The sequence below is a fragment of the Balaenoptera physalus genome (assembly GCF_965194825.1).
Source record: "Balaenoptera physalus genome assembly, chromosome: 9".
NCBI classification, from domain to species: Eukaryota; Metazoa; Chordata; class Mammalia; order Artiodactyla; family Balaenopteridae; genus Balaenoptera; species Balaenoptera physalus.
Genome location: NC_138888.1, coordinates 42,396,704 through 42,418,697, shown reverse-complemented (window position 1 = coordinate 42,418,697; position 21,994 = coordinate 42,396,704). Strand labels below are relative to the sequence as shown.

The window sequence follows — 21,994 nt, the reverse complement described above, 5'->3', positions numbered from 1 at the left end:
TGATTGGAAGAGGAGAGACTGAAAGTGAATAAACCATTGCAGCAGCTTAGAGTAAATTATTTCTGAGATAACTTAAACTGGACCACAGTTTAGGCCACAGAGATGGAGTGAATGCCAGGTGCATTAGCTATAGAAGTTTATAAGTAAGTGTGTAGGAAAGAGAGAGGCTATTAAATATTTTTTAAAACATAAAGCAATAATTAGAACTTTAGGTTTTAATGATGCTGGAGCTACTATCTATGAGCAGTAACTTTGTGATGTTTTACATTTATTGATTTTTAAAATCATAAAACACTCAAATGCTTGTTGTAGGAATTCAAACAATGTGTAAGTAGAGTATATAAAAAGGAAGTTTCTGCTCTTCTCCATCATCTCCAATACCTCCTAATCCAGTCCATAGACGGAATCACTACCATTAAAATTTGTATTTGTTTCTTTAAGATCTTTTGATATTTTTGTAAAATATGTATTATTAGTGTATATATAGGATCATAATAACCCCATTGGTCACAATATGCTCTTTTTACTTAACATTATATAATGGGTATCTTTTGAGTTTTCACCATGGCATGATAGTTCATGATCCTGAGGGACAGTCTTTGGACAAATATTGTCCTAGTAAAACCATAGCAGTAGCAGCTGATAAAACATAATTGTTCAACTGCCTTCTTGTAATTAAAGAATATATCATATTGCAGTTACCATCTGTAAATACAGCACTTAAGTTTTCTTTTTAAAGTATCATTTAATTAGATTCAAAAGACTAGCTAATCTGAGGTTAGACACAGTGCTCCTCAGTTTATTCTCCACACATGAATTTTCTTTAATATAATGTGACTTACGACACTTGTAAAGCTGCATTTATTTCCTTGAGTAGCTCGTTAGTCTTATTAAAATCTGCCCGCATGATATTTTTCTCTCTGAGGTGGTCTGCTGTCATGACATCCAGCTCTTTTTCAAGTCTCTTGTTTAAATCTTGTTCATGCAACCTGTTTAATTTATTTTTAGTTAGGAAAACGTTATTCTGAAGTCGAGCTTTCAAAACTTTCTATACTCTAACAGATTTGAAATGGTTTTAGGTATAATATACAGAAAATTAGTAGAAACAGCCTAAAGTAAAGTACTTACTTTGCTCTAATCTTCTAGCTTGTTAAAGTTGTCTCCTTTAATGCTTTTTAAAATAACATTTTTAAAAGATTTTAGTTAATTACATACAATTTCCAAAGTTAGTGAATGTATATACATCTTTCAAAATATAAACATTTCTTCTACATTCAAATTATAACATAGTCAACAAATAAAGTAAAAAGTGGTCTTCAATATCTTACTAGAAGGCTATCTAGTCGTAAAACTAGGCATGTATTGCTAAATACCATTGCAATAGTCTTTCAGGTAACACTGCAAATTCCTTCTGTGGTGACTGATGGCATACCTCATCTGTTGGTTGGATTCACTTCTTATTCTGAGAATTTCTTTTCCCTTAAATTCCAATTCTTTGGTTAGAGCATTTATATTTTCATGAAGGTGCTGTACTTCCTTATCCAAGTCTGAGATGTGATGCTCTCTGTGCCTTACTTCGTCTTGTAGATCTGTTATCCTACACATGTGCTCCTTACTCTGAAAAATACAAATAGTTCTTAAAAGTTTTCTGCATATTTACTTTCTGTGTTTAAGGGAAAGAAAATGACACACTGGAATGTCAAATGTAAATCTGACATTGCTTCAAAAGCAAACTGCTGAAATAAGGAAACCTCGAGGCCGCCTCTATTTTCATATATCAATATATAAGAAGTGTTTATATGGATGCAGCTTAAATAGCTTCAGGGCCACAGGGGACCCAAAAGACCATATAAGCACATCTCCCTCATTTTACTGATGAAGAAACCAATACCCAAGAGATGATTGGTCCAAGGATGATCTATAATCAATGGCAGAGCTGATATTAGAATACAGGGCTCTTAAGTACTCAATAAGTTACATGGTCTTGCAGTAAAATGCTGGTGCCATCGTCCTTTAATTTAAAAAGGACCTGCATCTATGGAGGCCATCCCAATATATACACATCCCATTGCTTAGAAGACTTTGTCTGCTTCATGCTGGTCTAGCAGTTATCCTGTCTGACAGATAAGCTCCCTTCCATTTTCCTACAAGTCACTGTTTTCTGCAAATTCTGCAGGCCTAGACATTGTCAATTTCAGCAGTGTCAATTTCAGCAGCAGCCTAGTTGGAGAGAATATAAGTTCCCTCCGTGGTTATAAGGTGGCTCATTTAAAACTTTCTAGTAATGAAGAAAAATTTGAGCTGATCATTTAACATACTTGAAGACTAATAAAGTGAAAGTCATAAGTAATAAACGAATAAACAAAGAATAGCCTTCATTGTACTATGACTAGAAATCCATTCATCCAGACATACATTCAGGATCACAAACTATCTAAAGAAAGTACACTTGGCTAATGAGCAAAATTTAAAAAGTGTGAACAGTAGCTGTGCTAGTGATATGGAAATATAAATTATCTTTTTTCTTCCTGAGAACCTGCTACTTCGATAGCTGTGCTATCTGATATGGCTGTGTAAATTAACTGAAATTAATTAAATAAATTAATAAAAATTAATTAAAAATTCAGGTCCTTGGTCACACTAGACATATTTGGCTCGTGACTATCACAGTGGATAGCACAGATATAGAATAGGTCCCTCATCATGGAAAGTTCTACTGGACAGACACTGCTGTTTTATAGTATTCTGTTTTCACTCTTTGTATTATTTATATTACATTGTTCACTCAAGATGCAAATAAAATTCAAAATGTTCAATTAAAAGGTCATAAAATAAACTGACCATTACACTAAAGTCGAATTACCTAATTCCCTTTAAAAATAAAACTCTTTAATATAGATAGTAAATAATTACTAGTGAAAATACTAGTTATTACAAAATAATTTTCAGAAAATTGTGAACATTCAAATCTATTCACATTTATTTAAGAAGCCATCACAGAACAGAATGTTCTTTACCTGTCTTCTGCTGATATCTATGCTTCTCTCTAATTCCATTTTAGCGGCTGACAATTCTTGTTGATGATTATGCCGTAACAAATCAATTTCAGCTGCATGTTGATGGTTTAGTTCTGAGCGTAAAGAAGCTTGAATCCAAGGAAAAAAAAGATTTAGTGTATTTTTAAAATATTAGTATTTTAGATAAAAATCATAAAAGTTAGAGTATTATTTTTTAAAATTAGGACACATATTCCCATTAAAATATCATAGGATTGTCTATGCCTCTTAAAATACTACATATTATCATAAAATATAAATTTAGAGGTCATCTGGCTTTGAAGAGGATAAGAAAATTTTCAGCTGCTCAAATGGATCAAGGTGTTTTCAGTTTGCAAGTAAGGTGCTAAAGGAGAGGAAATTTTTAACTCTTCTCACTCACTAGTAGAATAACACATTTTAGAGTTGAATGGTACTATAACATATATTTAGGAGGCAACTTCCCACCCACGTAAGACTTCTTCCACGCTATCCCTCAAAGATGTTAAGCACTGTCTGCTGAGTGTTCTTAGTGATTTGGAAGTCATTATTTTTATCTGAATTTGAGATTATTTCATACAATCCACACTTACTGAATGCCAGGTACTATATTATGGGAGAATAAAATATGACCCTGTTCTTATAACTGCACAGGCTAGAGGGAAGGGCATCAAGGAATTAGGTGGGATATCAGAGATGAACATTATAATGAAATACAGTGTTTCAGTTATAATGAAAGCAGGGTGGTGTAAGAACCCAGATTTCCTAGGAGAGGGAAACTGGGGATGCTATCAACAAAGGAATTGTCACGGTAACACAGTCTAAAAGCCTGAGCTGGGGTCCTCCAAGTGGAGGAAGATAAAAGCATTCAGGAAGAAGGAGTAACATATGCAAAAGCAGAAAGAACCCGCTCTGTCAGACAAGCTATAAGAAGTTTGGTATGGCAGGCGCCCACAGAGCAAGTGGTCATATTGGAAAGAAAATGGAGCCCAGCCTGAGAAAGTTTCAGTACAAAATGATTTTCACTCCCTGTTTAGATTCATGGTCCTCAAACTAAGATGTGTGTGGCAGTGTGCCTGAGGGACTTTTAGAGTACACATGATCATCTTCCAAAACATGAATTTTACATGAAGATTTTTGGAAAAGCCACTGTTTTTAATGTTAACACTGAATATATGAGTAAAATACAAGTTACAAATTTCAAAGCTAAAACATGAGACTTCAAAGGAATGCTGTGCTTGTAGCAAGTCAATTTAGGCTCCTCCCGAGACCCTCATGTAGGGCATAAGTTCAGTTTACCCTGGTGTTAAGGGCTGCTTCAGTGGAAAAATTGACAGGACCTGGGGAAGGGTACGAGGAATCACTGAAGGATTTAAAGTGGGGAAGTCACATGGTGAGATTTGAGTTTTGCAAAAATTAACCCAACTGGAGTTTGGAGAATGGACTGTGGGAAGGAAGATCAGCAAGAAGGTTGTGGTACTAATCCAGGTGAGAAATGATACGACCGTGAATTAAGGGTGGCAAAAGGATGAAAGAAGAGGAAACAGATACAGAGAATATTTAAGAGGAGGAAATAACACGATGTGCAAGTGAAAGAAAAAAGGTTGAATGCATCTCCCAGATTCATGGTTTTGGCAACTCAGTAAACAGTGATACCATAAATTCAAGTGGGAGGTATGGGAATGGAAATATATTTTAGACCTGAGGGAGATGGTGAGCTAATATTTTAAAACAGAGTGTGAGTTAGAATATCTAACAGTCTAATAAGCAGTAAAAAATATAAATCTAATTCGCAAGGAAAGCAGATTGGTCTAGAAATACATATTTGGAGTCACAAGCACAACAGATGGCCGTTGAAGCCATAGATGTGTGTGTAAAAATAGAAACAATCCAATTGGAAAAGAAGATATACAAATGGCAAATGAGCACATGGAAGAATGTTCAACACCATTAGCCATTAGGGAAATGCAAAGTAAAATTCACAATGAGATATCACTACACTCCTACCAGAGTGGCTAAAATAACAAAATAATGACAACATCAAATGCTGGTGAGGATGTGAAGAAACTGGATCATTCATACATTGCTGGTGGGGATGTAAAATGGTATAATCACTCTGGAAAACAGTGGCAGTTTCTTAAAAAACTAAACATACAATTATCATATGACCCAGCAACTCAACTCCTGGGCATTTATCCCAAAGAAATAAAAACTTAAATTTGCACAAAACTGAAAACATACAGATGTCCTTCAGTGGGTAAAGGACAACAAATGTGGTAGTTCAATACTATGGAGTACTACTTAGCAATAGAAAGGGACAAACTATTGATACATACAAGAACCTGCATGAACCTCCAGAGAATTATGCTGAGTGAAAAAAGCCAATCTCAAAAGGCTACATATTGTACAATTCCGTTTACAACATTCTTAAAATGACAACATTATAGAAATGGAGAAGAGATTAATGGTGGGGGAGGGAGTGAAGTACATGTGGCTATAAATGGGCAGCAGGGATACCATGGTGATGGGAATGTTCTGTGTCTTGACAGTATCAAGGTCAACATCCTGGCTGTGACACGCACTTTAGTCTTGAAAATGTTACCATTGAAGGAAACTGGGTAAAAGGTTCAGAGGATCTCTCTGTGCTTCTTATAATCTCACGTGCATCTACAATTATCTCAAAATAAAAAGTTTAAGAAACCACAAAAAGTCTTTTGTCTACAAAGACAAATGTATTTAAATCATGTTTCAGTGGATACAAGTTCCAACACTTCGCCCATTTTTACCTCTCCTCGGGAAGAGGAGAGAGCTATAACAACTTGGCCTAGAACTCCCAGCAATAGTAGAGATGATGAACTGGGTCAACTGGTTTTCCCTTTGAGGCCCCAAATATTCAGAACACTTTGGTCTTCTTTGTTCTCAATTCTTACTTGGAAAAGAGTGTGCCACTGAAGTGTGACAAAAGACGTCAAAAACGTTAGGAGAATTTGGAAAAAACACAAACAGAAGGAAAATGAGATGACAGGAATAAAAAGTCATTGAATGACACTAAAAAACAAACAAAAAATCCTTTAAATACATATTCAGTTTTTCTTCCAAACTCAATTGATCTCCTATAAAAACTATAGTGATTTGAATACCTCAAAGATAAAAGTCCTATTTAATAAAAAATCTGGAAAATATCCAAACAAAAAGTCAGACCTAGACATGACTTTTCTCATTAAAACAAAATCCTGAAGTGGAAAAAAACCCAATATGATGATCTAGTCTAAAGACATGTGGCTCCATCCTTATCTATTCCTTTCAGTCACTGGATAGTGGGAAGCCTAAATGTTCTGACTCTGTTTAGTCCCTTAATGATAAATGCAAGCACCATTGGGTGTTGCTTACACAGCCAGAGTATGGAGAACGTTGAGGGGACCTCACTTTACTGTTTGTGTTCTATCCATTCTACTCTGCCATACTTGCTCCTTCATCCAGTAACTTCAAATAAAATATGAACAACACTTAGATATTCGTTTTGATGTTTCAAAAATTAAGAATAAAACTTTGTGATTTCTTGTTGAATTTTAAGTTAGAAGGATGTAAAAATAAATATGACAGGATTATAATCTTTTCAAAATACCAAGCATAGCCTTTCCTTCATCTTCTAATTCAAACCGAAGCGTCTGAAGTTCCTGTTCCATTTCTATCCGGAAGCCCTCCATTGACTCTCTGTGTGCATCTTTTAATGATTGAAGCTCTGCAGAATGTTTCTGTTGTAAATGATTTTCAAGAGCCTAGAATAAGAGAAACATGTTCAAATTATTATGCTAGAATATAGGAAAGGAAATGGAAACAAAATAGAAAAATTACTAAAACTCAGTTATTATTCAAGGAAAACAAGTCTTTTTAAATTCATTTTCAAGAAAATTAGATATAAGATGATCATCATTAGAAAATAAATTAGTAGGTTCACTTCAGTTAGAATAATCATCATGAAATCAGGCTGAGTCAATATATAGTGTTTGAATTGGGATACAGACCCTTTACCTAAGGCAGTTTTCAAATAAAGCTGTTTTCTGAAGCTGCTAAGGGACATAAACCACCTAAAATTAAAGAATAATTCCTCTGTGTGCACAGACTTAGACTCAGGAAAGAGGTGGGGGAGGGCAGATCAGGAAAGATCTCCTGATCAGGAAAAGAGAGATGAGGGCTTTTCCTACTCCAACCTTAACAAAACTTTTGTAGCTATTTTCTGTAGTCATTCTTTGCTCCTGCATTTGTGAACAGAAGCAAAAGCTGAGAGGAGGTAGCTGGAAAAGTGAACTAAAGCCCTTCATGTGATTAGTTTTAAAAGCCTAGCCAGAGAGAACAGACTACACGTGGCCAAGACGCAGAGAAGATACAAGAGAAAAAAAAAAAACAGAGCTCAGGGTACTTCAAGTTTAGAGTGAACTGTAGCACTCAGCCAGGAAGGGTTTTCCTTACTATAATCTATAACATGAAAGGCTTCTGAGAAAGATACCACATTATAACTAGGACTGTGTTTCTTCAATCACTACTCTAAAATGCTGCTTTTAAAAATTATTTGACTACTTATGTTCTTCCTGAAACGTACAGCGTAAGTTCCTTTGGATACAGGTAAAATAAAGGACTTCTCGTATAGACAACATGACTCAGGTAAGCTTGGCTACCTAATGACAGACAATAAAACTGCCAGTTCTGATTTCTTTTGAAAAATGATTACAGTTTTGAAAAGACTGAATGTGTAAAATTAAAGCACTGATATGAAAGCTTACAGGTTGTCACAGTTCACAAATGGAATCCAATGAATAGATTATTTAGTAATGCGAACAGGACGAATTTTTAACCAAAGGAACTTCCTTGATTTTCTGGACAAGATCAATAGACTACAACTTATTGTATAGGCAAATGAGTTGTTTTTAAAAGAATATGACTTTTTTGTTTTAACAATCTTTAAATAACATACCATTTCTTAAAATAGTATCTATACCCAAATAAAAGATTAAAAATGTGTATCTGTAATAACTATACATGGTGAAAATTACTGTTAGTAACACTTTTTCTATCAAATCTTTATCCATAAGGTCCCTAGAAGAAATTGAAAAATACAGTGTTAAGAAGTGAACTAAACCAAAATTAATCACACTAAGGCTATGTCAAACTAACATTTTAACACAGAACTAAATAATGGATATGGGGCGATTCTGGCATATAATTAAATAAATAATATATCTGTTTATGTCTTTTTTTAGTGATTTATTTGTATCACTACTTTTCATATAGCTGTTAGGGCTGTATACAGGGAACTATACTATTTTAAAATGTCTCCCATTTCAATTCATTGTGAATTCTGTACATAAGAAAAAGTATGAGGGACAAAAATGTGAGATTAAAAAATATAAATTCCTTGGGTACATGTGTCTTTTGTAGATCCAGACTGAAAGAGAAAAATCTAAAATTTGATGAAAGACTATTGTAAGTTCAAGATAGTATTAAGTGATCACAGTGGTTACAACTAAATTTATTTAATCACTGCTAACATATGACAAGCCAGACGGTGTATTAGTTTCATCATGAACTTGGCAATATCTTGGGAAACAGAAATAAAATTTGTCTGCTATAGTGTATAATTAGCGTCTGTGTTTAATTACTGTGACCCCCTACAAGAAGTCATAGCCTAGAAAACACAAATAAAGCAATATATAATTTTGGGGGGCAAAAAATGAACTCTTTAAAATTAGAAGGCTAACAATTATTAGGCTGTTGATTACATTTGAACATATGTCACTTTAAACTTACTCTTTGTTCCTTTTCCTTTTCTTCTTCCATAGTTTGAAATGCAAGGACATGTGCTTCTTGTAAAGATTTATGTCTTTGTTGATGCTGTTCCTCTAATTCTTCAAGCTCTTGTGTAAGTCGTTGTCGTTCTTGTGTAAACTGGGCTTGCAGTTGCTGCAAAGAGGTCTGAGACTGGGAAAGCTGCATCTCCAGGTTCTGTTTCAGCAAGGAAATCTATGCCACAGAATGGTACACAAAGAAGAATAAATACAAGGCATGTTTCACATATTGCCTATCTAAGGAAAAAAGCATTTCAAAGATAGTAAGAAAAGCAAAATAATTGCCTTAACAAAGTGTCCACTTACAATGTTTTATAACATATCATAGATAACTAATCTTTAGGTATTACCACTTTTATTCTGTTTTCAGTAATTACCCTAAAAATAGACTGTTTTAGTGGTATTACGCTTGTAGACTCTCTAAAGAACACTGCAGCCCACGTTTAAAAATACAACAAATACCTATGCTGCACTGCAACAAAAATTCATGATGTGAAATAATAACAAAGATAGCTAACGTATTTACTAGGTTATGGTCACTTTACGGAATCACACTATTTAGTATGAGAAGTTAAGCTGCTTATTTTTGAGGCAGCAAAGTTGAGTAGTTAAGACTGTGGGCTCTGAGTTAAAACTGTAGCTCTGCCACTTGTCACTGTCAGCACCTCACTGGGCTGTGTCAGGGGAGAGTGTTACTACACACAGTTCACTCAGAACGGCCCCTGCAACGTAGTAAGTGCTCAATGAAAGCTAGCTAAGATTATTTGAGGATTAAAAAACTACTCTTTAAAAGATTTATTAGTTTATAATTTAGAATTCTTATGTTAAAAAAAAGGTTTTTATTTTTGAATTTTGATTTAATTCAAAGGATTTCAAACTTTCAAGCTTTTTAAAAATCACAAACCCCTCACAATCCTCCAGTTACAGCCTTCTAATAATGACAGGTGCTTTTCATTCACTATGGAAAACTGATTTGTCCCTACTTTTGAAAACAGACAAATCACCCTTAATATGTCCACACTGCTTCTATGTGTTTTAAAATACTTAAATTTAAGTCCATTTTAAAGACTAAAAGCACAAAATACATGCATCTGTATATGTGTGTGTGTGTTCATTTACACATTTGTTGAAACCAAATTTTTATTTGATTTATTTCTCTTCTCATATACAGGAAACTATAAACTTGAAACTAGATAACTCAATCATATTCTAGAAGTCTGAGGCTAAGGGGAACTTAAGGGAACCAGATAAAAAGTTGTCAAATGTGTTCCATTAAATAACTTAAGATGCTGTGTTTATACACAAGTAAAACCGTTTCTGTGGCCAAGAAAGCTAATGGAAAGAGAGAACTTTAAAGTGAGTTTTTGTAAATGAGAAAAGACTTTCTTTCGATTGATGGAAGGCAGATATAGTCTGCCTCACATGTCTCACCAAGGAAGGTACCTGGGAAAGAAAGAGAAAGGGTGGAGAATCACCAGAGATGCAAAATAAGAAAGAAAAGAAAGAAGGAACTGGAAGACAGGAGAGGTCAGAGGTCAGCAGCTGGAAACAGTCACAGACTGCAGTGAGCTTAGGGTGGATAACAGCTCTCTGGAAGGGTTTTGAGCAATGTTATACATCAGGATTAGATGTAAAGATTAGCACGTGCCTTTGCGGAAAGGGTCAAGCACCGGTGAGAAATGATACAACTGACATATGTGCAATCTGTTTTAACGTATTTCCAAAGAAGTGAGTTTACCTATTGAAAGTTATATGAATTCTACTTATTAATTTCTCCATAAGCCTAAGATTTCAGAGGTTATTTCATATGTTTGGAGTCATGGTGAACCGCAACACTCTGACCCCAGGCAATGCAACTTCCTACACCTCTAAATGGCAGTGGCACTCATGATTTACAGCTCAAATAAACCCTGCAAGTGTGAAAACTGCAGGAGAAAGTCACAGCAACAGCTAAGCCTTATTTGTGGAGAAGGAGGACCAAAACAAATTATACTATGTGATTTCTTACCATTTTATGCAAAGAAAATCAGGATGAAATGAATATTAAACACAACCCAGAAAGAAAAAACAAACCATAAAAGGGTAAAAGGCAATAAAAATGTTTGTGAACCCTGATGTGTAAAGTGACAGAGCCATTTTCTTCCCAGCTAGGTGGTTCTTGAAATAGAGAAGGCACCTAGCCAGTCTCTTCCCAAGCTCAACCCTAGTCACAGACCCAGCACAGGGACCCACATGACTACCTTGTCTCTGGTGACAACTTGTTAGAACACATATGAGAACATGAGGAAAAGACTACTGTTACATGTAGAATAATGACTCATATTGTCAAAGCTATTATCTGGCCACTGGCCACGTGAGGACTAATCTACCCAGTGAATGAACTGCTCACCAAGCCATCTGGCCTGGTACGCATCCGTGTCCACTCAAAGAAAACGGGCATGATTTTCTGATTTGTACACTATATGGGCTAGCAGTGGCCCTGGATTCTGTCCTCCAATGAAGTGTGCACTCAGGTTAATAAGAAGCCAATCAGTTCACAGCAGTGTAGCTTATTTTCTGAAATACCTACTTCAAAAGTTCACTGTGTCAAAAAGAGCTCCCACATGTTAATTTGACTATAATTTGACTCACACTTGAACCACTTAAGGATGAAATTTATCAAGAATTATAACATATAATGAAGTACCACAGTAATATAACAGTTATACATTTAAAATCTAAGCACACTTTCAAACCTCTCAAGCTTTAATAAAATACACTTACATATTTTATATCATAATATACTTTACCTTGATAGAACTCCAAAGTAATATTTTTCATTTTAGGATATATGATTAATCTTTATTATCTATACTCAAGAAAACATAAAGTATATGTAAAAAGACATTATCGTGCAATTTAGTATTCAAGTATAGTTTATATATTTTATACTCTTAATTTTGGAAGCACACCAAAATAATATTAAGGCTATCTAAAAATCTTTGGATTCATGCTCAAGACAGTAACATGAATTATAAGCAGGAAGCCTTTATCATGCAATGCAGCATCAAAACTTACTTATTTTGTTCTTTTTACAAATTAATAAATTAGTAGATTGCATCATATTGTCAGCCTTTATTCAGCATGAAAATTACACGGCACTTTAAAGACAGAAATGAGCAAAGCAACGTAAAATGAACTAATGTTTTATAACTATAACTTAAAACAGCAGAGTTTAGTATACTTTACGGAAATACATATAAAATTTCATTAATTCAAAATAAAAGAGAACGATAGATTTTGCATTAAATACTTTTGGTAACCTTGATCAATACTTTTATTACAGTATTATAGAAAGGCATGTGTTGAATAAATGAGAAGCAGTAGTTACTTCAAATTATATTTTCAAAATATGGTACTACTTTCTACACATTTGTTATAATTTTAAATCTTAAGGCTTTTTATTTTGCTGATCTTAAATAAACCAAAGAGAATATTTACTTCAGTAAAAATTTTAATCCTAATTAAAAAATTCTAACCACAGCAGTTTAGATATGAATTATATAATATATTCTACTGATCAAGCAGATACCAGATACTTTCAAACAATTTTAAAAGCCAAACTTTGCTGATAGTGATTGCTACCTTCTGATCTCTACCACTTAAAATACTGTCTTTTTGAAAATAAAGTGTTGTAAAAATTTCAAAAAGATAAAATTAAAAACATATGGATACATTTTTCTGAAGAAGGGAAAGCTTTACCTACTTCCTACAGGGCAGTTTCACAAAGATTCTGTACCTCTACAATGGCGCTTGCAGAAATCCCTCAAAATAGAAACTGAAACATCAAATCTGAGGTACTGGATACGATAGGATGTCAAAATGAGATATGTCATTAATTATGTACATCCTACGTTTTTGATGCACTGTTGGGATTTTTTTTTCCCCCTTTAAAAAAAATCACTCTTATTACAGAAACGAAAGAATACATAAAGTATACAAATAGTTTATCCTTGAAACAAAGTATTTCTTGAGATAGTAAATGTAATCTGTGGTTCTCAAACCTGGCTGTATATAAGAATTATCTCTGTAGATGTTAATAAATGTACTTGCCCAGGCCCTGATCCCTGGATATTCTGATTAAATAGATCTGGAATTGAGCTCAGGCTACCTAACATATTTTTATTCCTAACTACCAAAGTAATGTGTTCATTGTGAAAAATAATTTTTTTAAATAAAGTAGTTTATAAAATGAAAGTGAAAGTCTCCTTCCTTCCCTTTTCCTTGCCAAATTCCAATCCCTAAGGGTAACCAGTTTTACCACTTTGGTATCTCCCCAGACTCTTATTTATTTCTCTTTTGATATAATTTCCTGTTTTGCTTTCTTTTGTTTGTTTGTTTGTTTTTTTTAACTACATTGTGTGTAAACGGGTGGATGCATTTCACCATGTAGAGAGTACAGCTGCCATGATATGACAAAATATTGGCTATGTCTTACACACAAAAGTTACTTGGGGGCCCCAGGGCACACCTCAAGAGACCAGTGCTTAATGTCCAAAGTAGCTGGAACAGAGACCCATGGGGCTGCTGATTGGGACAGACATTCCCTATGTCTTACACAGAGAAAGAAACACTACTTCATTTGCGAAACCATGAGGGAGGGTGTCCAGACCTGCAGGTGTTGCTATGTGATGGAGTGGCTTTTCAAACACTCAAGTCTATGTAGCTCCCTTCAAGATGAGTATACTCATGGATTTGCTCAATGACGGTCAATGATTTCTCCATTAGGGAGGCCAACAAGTTTGGTTTTAGAGGTTTGTTCTTCCTTGCACAGTGACATTTCTAGGGTACACAATCCATGACACGTAGGCATGCCCCATTCTTTTCGATGACTACATCTAATGCGAATGGCAGGCACTGTTTCTTGCCTCCCCAAATGCCCATCTCCCCAGTTTCTTTTCTTCCCAGTTAGCTGAACTCTTGAGTTTGTTCACAGACTGAATGGAAATCCCTGTCTTCAAGATGGTATGCCCCTCTCCCAGCACCAAGGAGTGAATTATGACTGGGATAAGAAAGTCACGGTAATCTAACTCTAAGGTCATATCACCCTGTTTTAGTTAATAAGCTAAAAGGAAGTATGTGGGGAATTTGGGGGGAGGGGAAAGACTTTATTTCCTGATAAAAGTAAAAAATGCTTAAGGAGAGTCTCTTGCATTAGCACAGTTGTTCAAGAACACGACAGCTGGAGCTGTAGCAGCCATGTTGCAACTATGACATGATAAACTTGAGGTCCAAAAGTTAACACATTGAACATGGCAAAGCAGAAGTACAGCAAGTACCTGAGCACTTTATTATCTTGACAGCTTGAGCCACTGTTACCTGGGTATTCTGCTGCTTATAGCCAAATGTATCCTAATAGACATCATTCCAAAATATAAATACACTATAATTACTTTAATTCTTCCTGACGGAAATTCAGATCATCTCACCTGGTTTAGCTATTATAAACACTGCACCAACCCCCCCCCAAAAAAACAAATGGTCTAAATGCACACACATATGAGTCTATCAGAAGGCTGTACATACCTCTCTTTTTTAAGTTTCATAGATGACTTTAATGCACAGTCACAGCTGAGAACCACTGCCCCAGAATTCATAAAACGAAAGACTCTGGCTGGTTCTTTAATAATAATCTTAAAGCAATGTCTAGAGAAGTCTTTGAAGCCCTGGCCTTTTACTTGTCCTCTGCTCTCTGTTCATTTTATGAGACCAAGGAGGAAAACAAAATATTTTCCTCAAGTAATAATACCTGTGGTTTTTTCTTCCTGTAGTTTTGATCAATTTATCAAGATATTGGTGAACTGTTTATCTTGTGCTTCTGTGTGTTTTTGAAGATGGCTGTTCTATAAATCATGATTTTTCAAAAATGATTTGCTTTTTAGGGTAGAGGTTTTGTGTGAGAGGGTTCATTCATTTTTGTGAAAACAAGAAAATTAGCAAGAAAAAGCAATTTGAAAAATAGGATGTGTAAATATAATTTCATTTTTCAATAAGTTATAGGTATGGAGTTGTGTTGAGCCAGAACACTTATTTATTTTGACAAGAAAGGCCAACACAAATTACTAGAAAGTCTAAACCACATGATATTAATATTCAGTTCAATATTTTCAAATATATAAAGCAACATTAAAAACTGCTACCATAGGCTTAGTAGAGGACAGTAAGGATAATTTACTACTATGTCAACAACTTAACATAAATGCTCATGTAAAATGTTTGAAGGTGTCTGAATATTTTAATTCTTTCTATGCTTTTTCCTTTTTTAACCTCTAATTTGCTATTTTTGGAGAGTCTAGCTAAGAAAAGTAAACTTAAGCTTCTGAAATTATGACCATCCTGAAAAATTCTGAATTGTTCATAATTTGTTTGGTATTTTCTAAGACCTATAAACTGAGTTTATTGATTAAGAACCACAGTAATGCCTAATTAATGTCCTTAAGATATTTCTGGAATATGTTTCTAATCATCCTCTCATTCTTAGTTGGAAAAAATTACAAAGCTTTTATAAAGAACAGAGGAATCAACAATCACTTGTTTTTTTAGAACAAGACAGCATATAGTGGGAAGCTTCTTGCATGGAAGGCTGGCTGAAGACAGTGTGTGGAGCGGGTGGGTAGATCTCACCCTGCTGAATGACACTGACAAGGTCACATCTTGTTTGGATGATGACTGAGTGACGAGTTCATCCTCAATGACTACGATATTACAAAAGAGAATTAATGAATGGGGATTTCAGTGTGTTACAAACCCCTTTTACTTATTTTGTAGGAGATGAGTCAACGCATTCTCATTTCAATTAATAATAGATTCAACTTCAGTAAGGTTTTTATTTTAATGAACACCTTTTCATTTATAACTATTTAGAAAGAAGTGACTGTGTCGTTGCAAGTATTCTGAAGTACAATTCAACTAATTTTTGACAATACTCATATCTTATTTGGGTTCTTATTTCTATCCCAATTAGTACATATGTCAAAAAGTCTGGATTAATATAGCAATCATGGCCAAATTCTTACTATGTTCTATGTGACTGTTTAAAAAAATTTCTAAATGTAGCCTTATTTCACCAACATTGAGATAAATATCTTTATTGCTTACTTTAAAATATATTAAAGAAGCTGGCATTAAATGTATTCATGTATTTCTAATTTTTACATAGACAGTAAAGTTGAATATAAAGAGTAGATAAGAATTTTCTTGCATAGTAGAAAAAAATTAGAAAGGTATGAGAACATAGTTTTGAAGCTATCAAAATTTCACAGGCTATCTCTAGACTCAAGACCTGGTTCCTCTAGGTCAGGAATTGGCACATTACAGTCTGTTTCTGTAGATTAACGGATTCATTCACGTATTGCCTGTGGCTACTTTCACACAGTAGCAGAGTCCGGTAGCTGCCACAGAAACTGCATGACCCACAGAGCCAGAAATATTTACCGTCTGGCCCTTTGCAGAAGAAGCTGGCTGACCTCTGGCCTAGGATATCAAGAAAAATATTCAAAGATGCTTAGCTGTCTGTTAACTTATTTTAAAAAAAACAAGTTGGGTATGGGTTTGATGTGAAAATAAATCTCATTTTCTCTCTTCACGTGTAAAGAAAAAAAATTTTAATGAGTGTTTAAATGGAATATAACTTTGAAGCTTAATTTCTGCACATTTTAGTGTACATAAGTAGAAGAATAGCTTTGCCAATTCTTAGGAAAGGGATTTACTCCATTTTGCTTTAAATCTTTTAGTAATTTTAACATTAAAATGTAAAATATGTTCTGAATCTATGAACCTGCACAACTATCTAAAACTCTTAAGAAGTCAATTGATACTACTTTTTCAAAACAAACTAGTTTAACAAAAGAAGAAATACATTTATTTCCATTTTTATGAGAGTCAACAACTTAATAGTTTTTCAAAAATATTACTATATCTTTCAAAGTAAACATTAAAATAATGAAGTTTACGTGTGAGAGGTAAAATCTTGCTTGGCTTTAAAATAAAGTACATGCTTATCAATACAATGTGGTGGATGTATGCACACACACAAATGCATGCCTGAAAGTTAGAAGCTTCTGTTACCCATATACAAAACATATCTTACTGAATGCCAAAAAGTGTATTTTTTTAAATCATAAGTTAAAGCTTTAAAGCGGTGATGATGCTTATGCAAAACCAAAAGTGCAACATGCCCTTGTGTACAAATTGTAAGTGCCGCTCACTTACATTGTTGATAGATTTATGCAAAGCTTCACCCAGAGAGTGCCTCTATGAAAAAGATCACAGGAATAAAGGGAAACATTCAGAAATCAACTAAGTGAAAGAAAGAAGAATAAAAAGGGAGAGTAACACACAGAACATTAATTACAATATGCTCAAGAAAAAAGTAAGTTGAAGACAGTTCTGAGAAAGAAATCAGACAAAAAGACATTTGCAACATAGAGTCTAAATTATTTATAGTCCCTTAGAACAGTGTGGGCTGGCAGACTTACCTATGCAAGAGACCAAAGGCTAGTACATGTAAACCAGAGGTCAGTTTAAAAGATAATGGTTACTGAAGCACCTAGAAGGAATATTAGTGTTCTAAATGCCTCCCAGAAATCTCGAATATAATGCTTCAAAGCATTCCACTCAGCACTGGAGTAGGTTTTAGAAGGATTTCTCTTACGAGAAATGAGCAGATGAGAACTGAAACACTAACTTGATTGACTACATAATTTGGGGGCCAGAAATAAATATGGATAATCATTGAAAATATAAAGATTTGATAATAATCTGGTTTTATACTCAGGGGAAAGGAAGAAGAGATGCCTTCATATCTTTTCAACCCTGTTTTCTAGGATATATTTGGTAAAATTTTGTATGATCTAGGTTCATTTTTTAGAAGTTCATTGGAATTCTGAGTGATAAACCATTGAAAAAACATACACTCTCCCTCCCCCAAATGTAGGGAAAATGTGATTTCATTTTCAATTGCCTCACTTTTTTTGCCTTCCAAGGATACAAAATAGTATTTTAAATTTATATTATTAATATAACTAGAAAAGTTCCTGTAAAATGGTTTTTACTTTGGACACTAATCAAATTTTCAGACAAAACATAATTTTCTGTTTTTCCTCATAATGTGAATATCCCTTGGTGTGTCATAAACTAAAGCTAGCTTTTATTTGGTAAACAATTTTTTACCAATAACTTAAGACTAATACAAAATTTAGTTTAGGATATAGTTCACAGAGTTGAAAAAATAAGTTGAGAAAAATGCTTAACTTTCTATTTGATTATACCATAACTTCTTAGTTTAAACTCTCATACTTTAGAGAGTCTGTTAATTTTATTTTTTTTCTTTATGCTTTCTCATACTCATAATATGCTTTATATACTAATGAGACACTTCTCCAGACTTCACAAAACTTAAGAAAATCTGAGGGATTTTTAGTTGTAGTTTCTTTTTTTTACCTCTTTGTATTTCTCTGAACTGATGTTCTGGCATTAGAAGTTAATGTAAAATGTATGGCATTTACTTATGAAGTAGATTTTTTCCCTCTTTAAGGTATCATCAGACAAAAATATATACGTTATTTAGGATTCCTGAACTAACTGATAAATTAGACCAGTATGAAAGATCAGAGGTTCTTCTGTAGGAATTCTAGATTTTAGATTTTATTTAAGAGTATATTTGAACATTTGGAATCTAAACTCATATGGTCACTAACTCTGTCAACATACTGTTGGCAGGCCATGGAAATATCTAAACCAAAGGCATGGTCGCTAAGCTGTGCCCTGGGGTGACTTACACCATAGACCTGGCAACAGCAATTAGAAAAGGCACAACAGTGGTGCTGGGTCACAATACCCTTATTGATGAGTACATAAACGAAGTAAGATTTATTCTTTTGTTAAAAAATTTTTTATTAGAGTACTATTATATTCCAGGAAGTACAGAGTGATATAGAGAACTGAGTAAGAGAGTAAAACAAACATACACAAAAAATAAGAAAAAGTTCATGGTAAATATTATGACAAAAAAGGTTGATGTGACAGGAAATGACTAGAGGTGATACTGGGTTGATGGTAAGGAAAGATCTTTTGAAAAATGTGACATTTAAAATGGCATGATCCGATTTACATCATAAAAGATTACTTCAAGTTTGTGGAAAAAAGTGAAATTGGGGAGACTAGATAGAAGGCTGTTACATGGTGTCCTGGACTAGTGTTTTCTAAGGGAGGTGGAAGCAGGTGGCGCTGGGATATGCTTTGGAGGTGGAATGAACAGGATTGACATTACAGGAGAGATAAAGGAAAGAGAGAAAGCAAGGATGACTCCTCATCCTTTGAGCAAAAAGCAGTGCCAAGAAGCGAAGATAATGGGATGGGGTTGAGAATCAATACTTTTGAGTCAGACATGCTAAGCCTGAGATGCCTATTAGACAACCAAATGACTGAATTTAGGTGAAGACATCAAGGCTGGAGATTTAACTTTGGAAGTCACTGACATACAGATGGCGTTTAAACCACAAAGCTGGATGAGATTCCCCCAAGTAAATGTTTGCTTGAAAGAATATCGGATGAACTAAAAATCTGTATGCAAAAATATTATTTGGCAATACTCTATATAAGCAAGATCCATGCTAATAAAAATCGATGCCCTATATAATAGTCAATTTGTTTTAAAGCATCTTAAGCTACTTGTTAGTTTTTGAGATGAGTGAAAAGGGCCTCAAGAGGTCCTCTTCAGCTCACTGAGAGCACTTAGATACTTCAGCATAGAAGGCTTACATAGAGTGTAAGGCTTACATAGAGTGTAAGGCTTACATAGAGTGTGTTTCAGCATTTCTAGTCTTGAAGGATGAATATAATAAGACTTTCAGCTAAGTGAGGAAGAAAACTGAAAATAACTAAAAATTGCTGCACTTAATTAGAAATTTACAGCTTTGTACATAAGAAATTATGCTCTTAGGAGTAATCTCATTGTTCTAAACCTCAGTTTATTCATTTAGAAAATAGCACAAGGTTTTTTACATGTTTGTAGTTTGCAAACATATTGGTATATAACTATTGAAATCCACTGAATTACAAGCTTTTAGAGGACCCTGCCTTGTTCATATTTTGTATCCAAATTGCCAAACTTGGTACCTGGCAAAGAGTAAGTGGTCAATAAATGTTTACTAAAAGACTAAATGAATGACATGGACTTTTACTATTGAGTTAGTTCTTACTACTCTCTACCTTTTCCCTTTCCCCACAGTAACATAAGCAGTAATGAGACATTTCTAGATAACGAAAAAGAAAGAAATTATTTAGAAAAAATATGTATATCTTGAATAAATCCTGTTGACAAAAGCCAACAGAATCTAAGACTTAGAAATGTAACCCTTCAGAGAAATGAACTAATGAGTATACTAAATATTTGTTCAGAAAATATTAATCTGAACAAAGATAGACTGCCAAGAGGGAAGCAACATACGCTGAATGGCACCTATCTTGCCCTACTCTATTCTGTTCTCCATACCGCAGTCAGAGTTTTGAAATTTCAATATTTGAATGCATCACACTCCTGATTAAAACCTTCAGTAGCTCCTCATTGCACTTTAAAGTCTCAACAAGGCAAACAAGATCCAACCCTGCCTACCTCTACCACCTTCCTAGCTCTCTATTCCCCAGAACAAAGGTATTTGGGGGCAGGCTGAGGGCCTCTGCACATACCTCCCCCTCTCCCCACATTGCTGTTCTCCTTCTCCTCTTGGCCCGACTACTGCTTCTCTTCCAGGTCTCAGGTAAAGGATCCCCCACTCAGAGAAGCCTTCCCCAAGTTCCCAGGCTATGTTAGGTCCTCATGGTACATACACTTGTGTCCCATGGTTGTAATGAATTAATGTGTCACACTGTTATTTCTATTTGCCTTCTTTTCTAGATTATAAGCAACGAGAAGGCAGAGATCATTACAACCCCATCACTGGTCTGACACAGTGCCTGGCATATCAGAAGCACTGAATTTTTGACATATGTCAAAATGTCATCAAATGCCAATAGACAGAATAAAATTTTCATTACTAACAAAAGAAATGTAATTTGTTAAATTTCTAAATTCCTTGAAGGAATATCTACACTAATCTTATGTTGCAATTCAAGTAAAATATGTTAGATCTTAATAAAATGTTCCAAAATTAAATATTTAATATACAATACTGTAATTTCTTAAATTATGTAAAGCTTTTTCTAATATTAATTTCAAATATACTAATATCTAGAGAAAAGCAACCAATAAACCTAAGATTAGAAGTAGGAATCACAACTTTAATAATTCTCCTGAAGCAAAAAATAGAAGAAAAAGTCATGAACAATTGTTTAATATTTTAACTAAATTAGTAATAACTGGCTTTTAAATGAAATTAAGGTAGAGAAAAGCTAATATGTTAGGTAATCTTAACACTTCTCAGAGACTACGTCTTTAAATAACTTTATAATCATACATCCATTGAACGCTTTCATATCCAAAATATTTTAATTCTTTTTAGTATCTTGCCATAGGAAATAGAAATAGATTAAACTGATTTATTACTACAATGCCATCTAGAAGTTCTTAAGTATTTTTCAGGTGTGTCTGGGCCCTAGTACCCCTGAAGGCACAAACTGTTCTGCATTTCATCACAGTCCTACTATAGTATTTTGCAGAACAGATACACACACACACACACACACACACACACACACACTCAGTACACATTAAAACTACCCAGTATTTTAACATCTCTTTTAAAGTTAGGTATAGATATCATAGTTTCATCTCTTCACTCTCTTCTAAAGATGTCAATATAAAAACTGGATAGACTTAAATTTGCAAAAGGCAGTTTTTGGCAGGGAAAAGAAAATTAAATATTTTTAGATTTGCAAATTAATTCAGAAAGCAATTTAGTACTATTTATTTTAGAAGAAAAAAAACTCAAGCAGAAAAATAACATAGGTCTGATAAAAGAGGATATAACATAGTTGAAGTAAGAATGTCATTAATTTTTTTGACTGAAGAAAAATTTAAAACTTCCATATTTACTAAGGAAAATATTGCAAATTAACTTTGAATCCAGGAACTGAAGT

General features: G+C 34.1%; 1 protein-coding gene across 6 annotated transcripts in view; it reads right to left on the bottom strand.

Annotated features, from left to right (window-relative positions):
- The window catches only part of FAM184A (family with sequence similarity 184 member A), a 117,738-nt gene that overhangs the window by 12,576 nt on the left and 83,168 nt on the right, over positions 1-21,994 (bottom strand). For 3 of the 6 annotated variants that reach the window (XM_082474492.1, XM_082474491.1, XM_082474487.1), the window contains exons 10-15: positions 17,129-17,170; positions 8,841-9,053; positions 6,661-6,814; positions 3,018-3,145; positions 1,433-1,617; positions 843-989 (exon numbers count right to left, since the gene is read on the bottom strand). In XM_082474492.1, coding sequence (XP_082330618.1) covers positions 843-989; positions 1,433-1,617; positions 3,018-3,145; positions 6,661-6,814; positions 8,841-9,053; positions 17,129-17,170 — 869 coding nt within the window. The remainder of the gene's footprint in view (positions 1-842; positions 990-1,432; positions 1,618-3,017; positions 3,146-6,660; positions 6,815-8,840; positions 9,054-17,128; positions 17,171-21,994) is intronic. The other 3 variants (XM_082474489.1, XM_082474488.1, XM_082474490.1) reach the window with 3 other exon arrangements.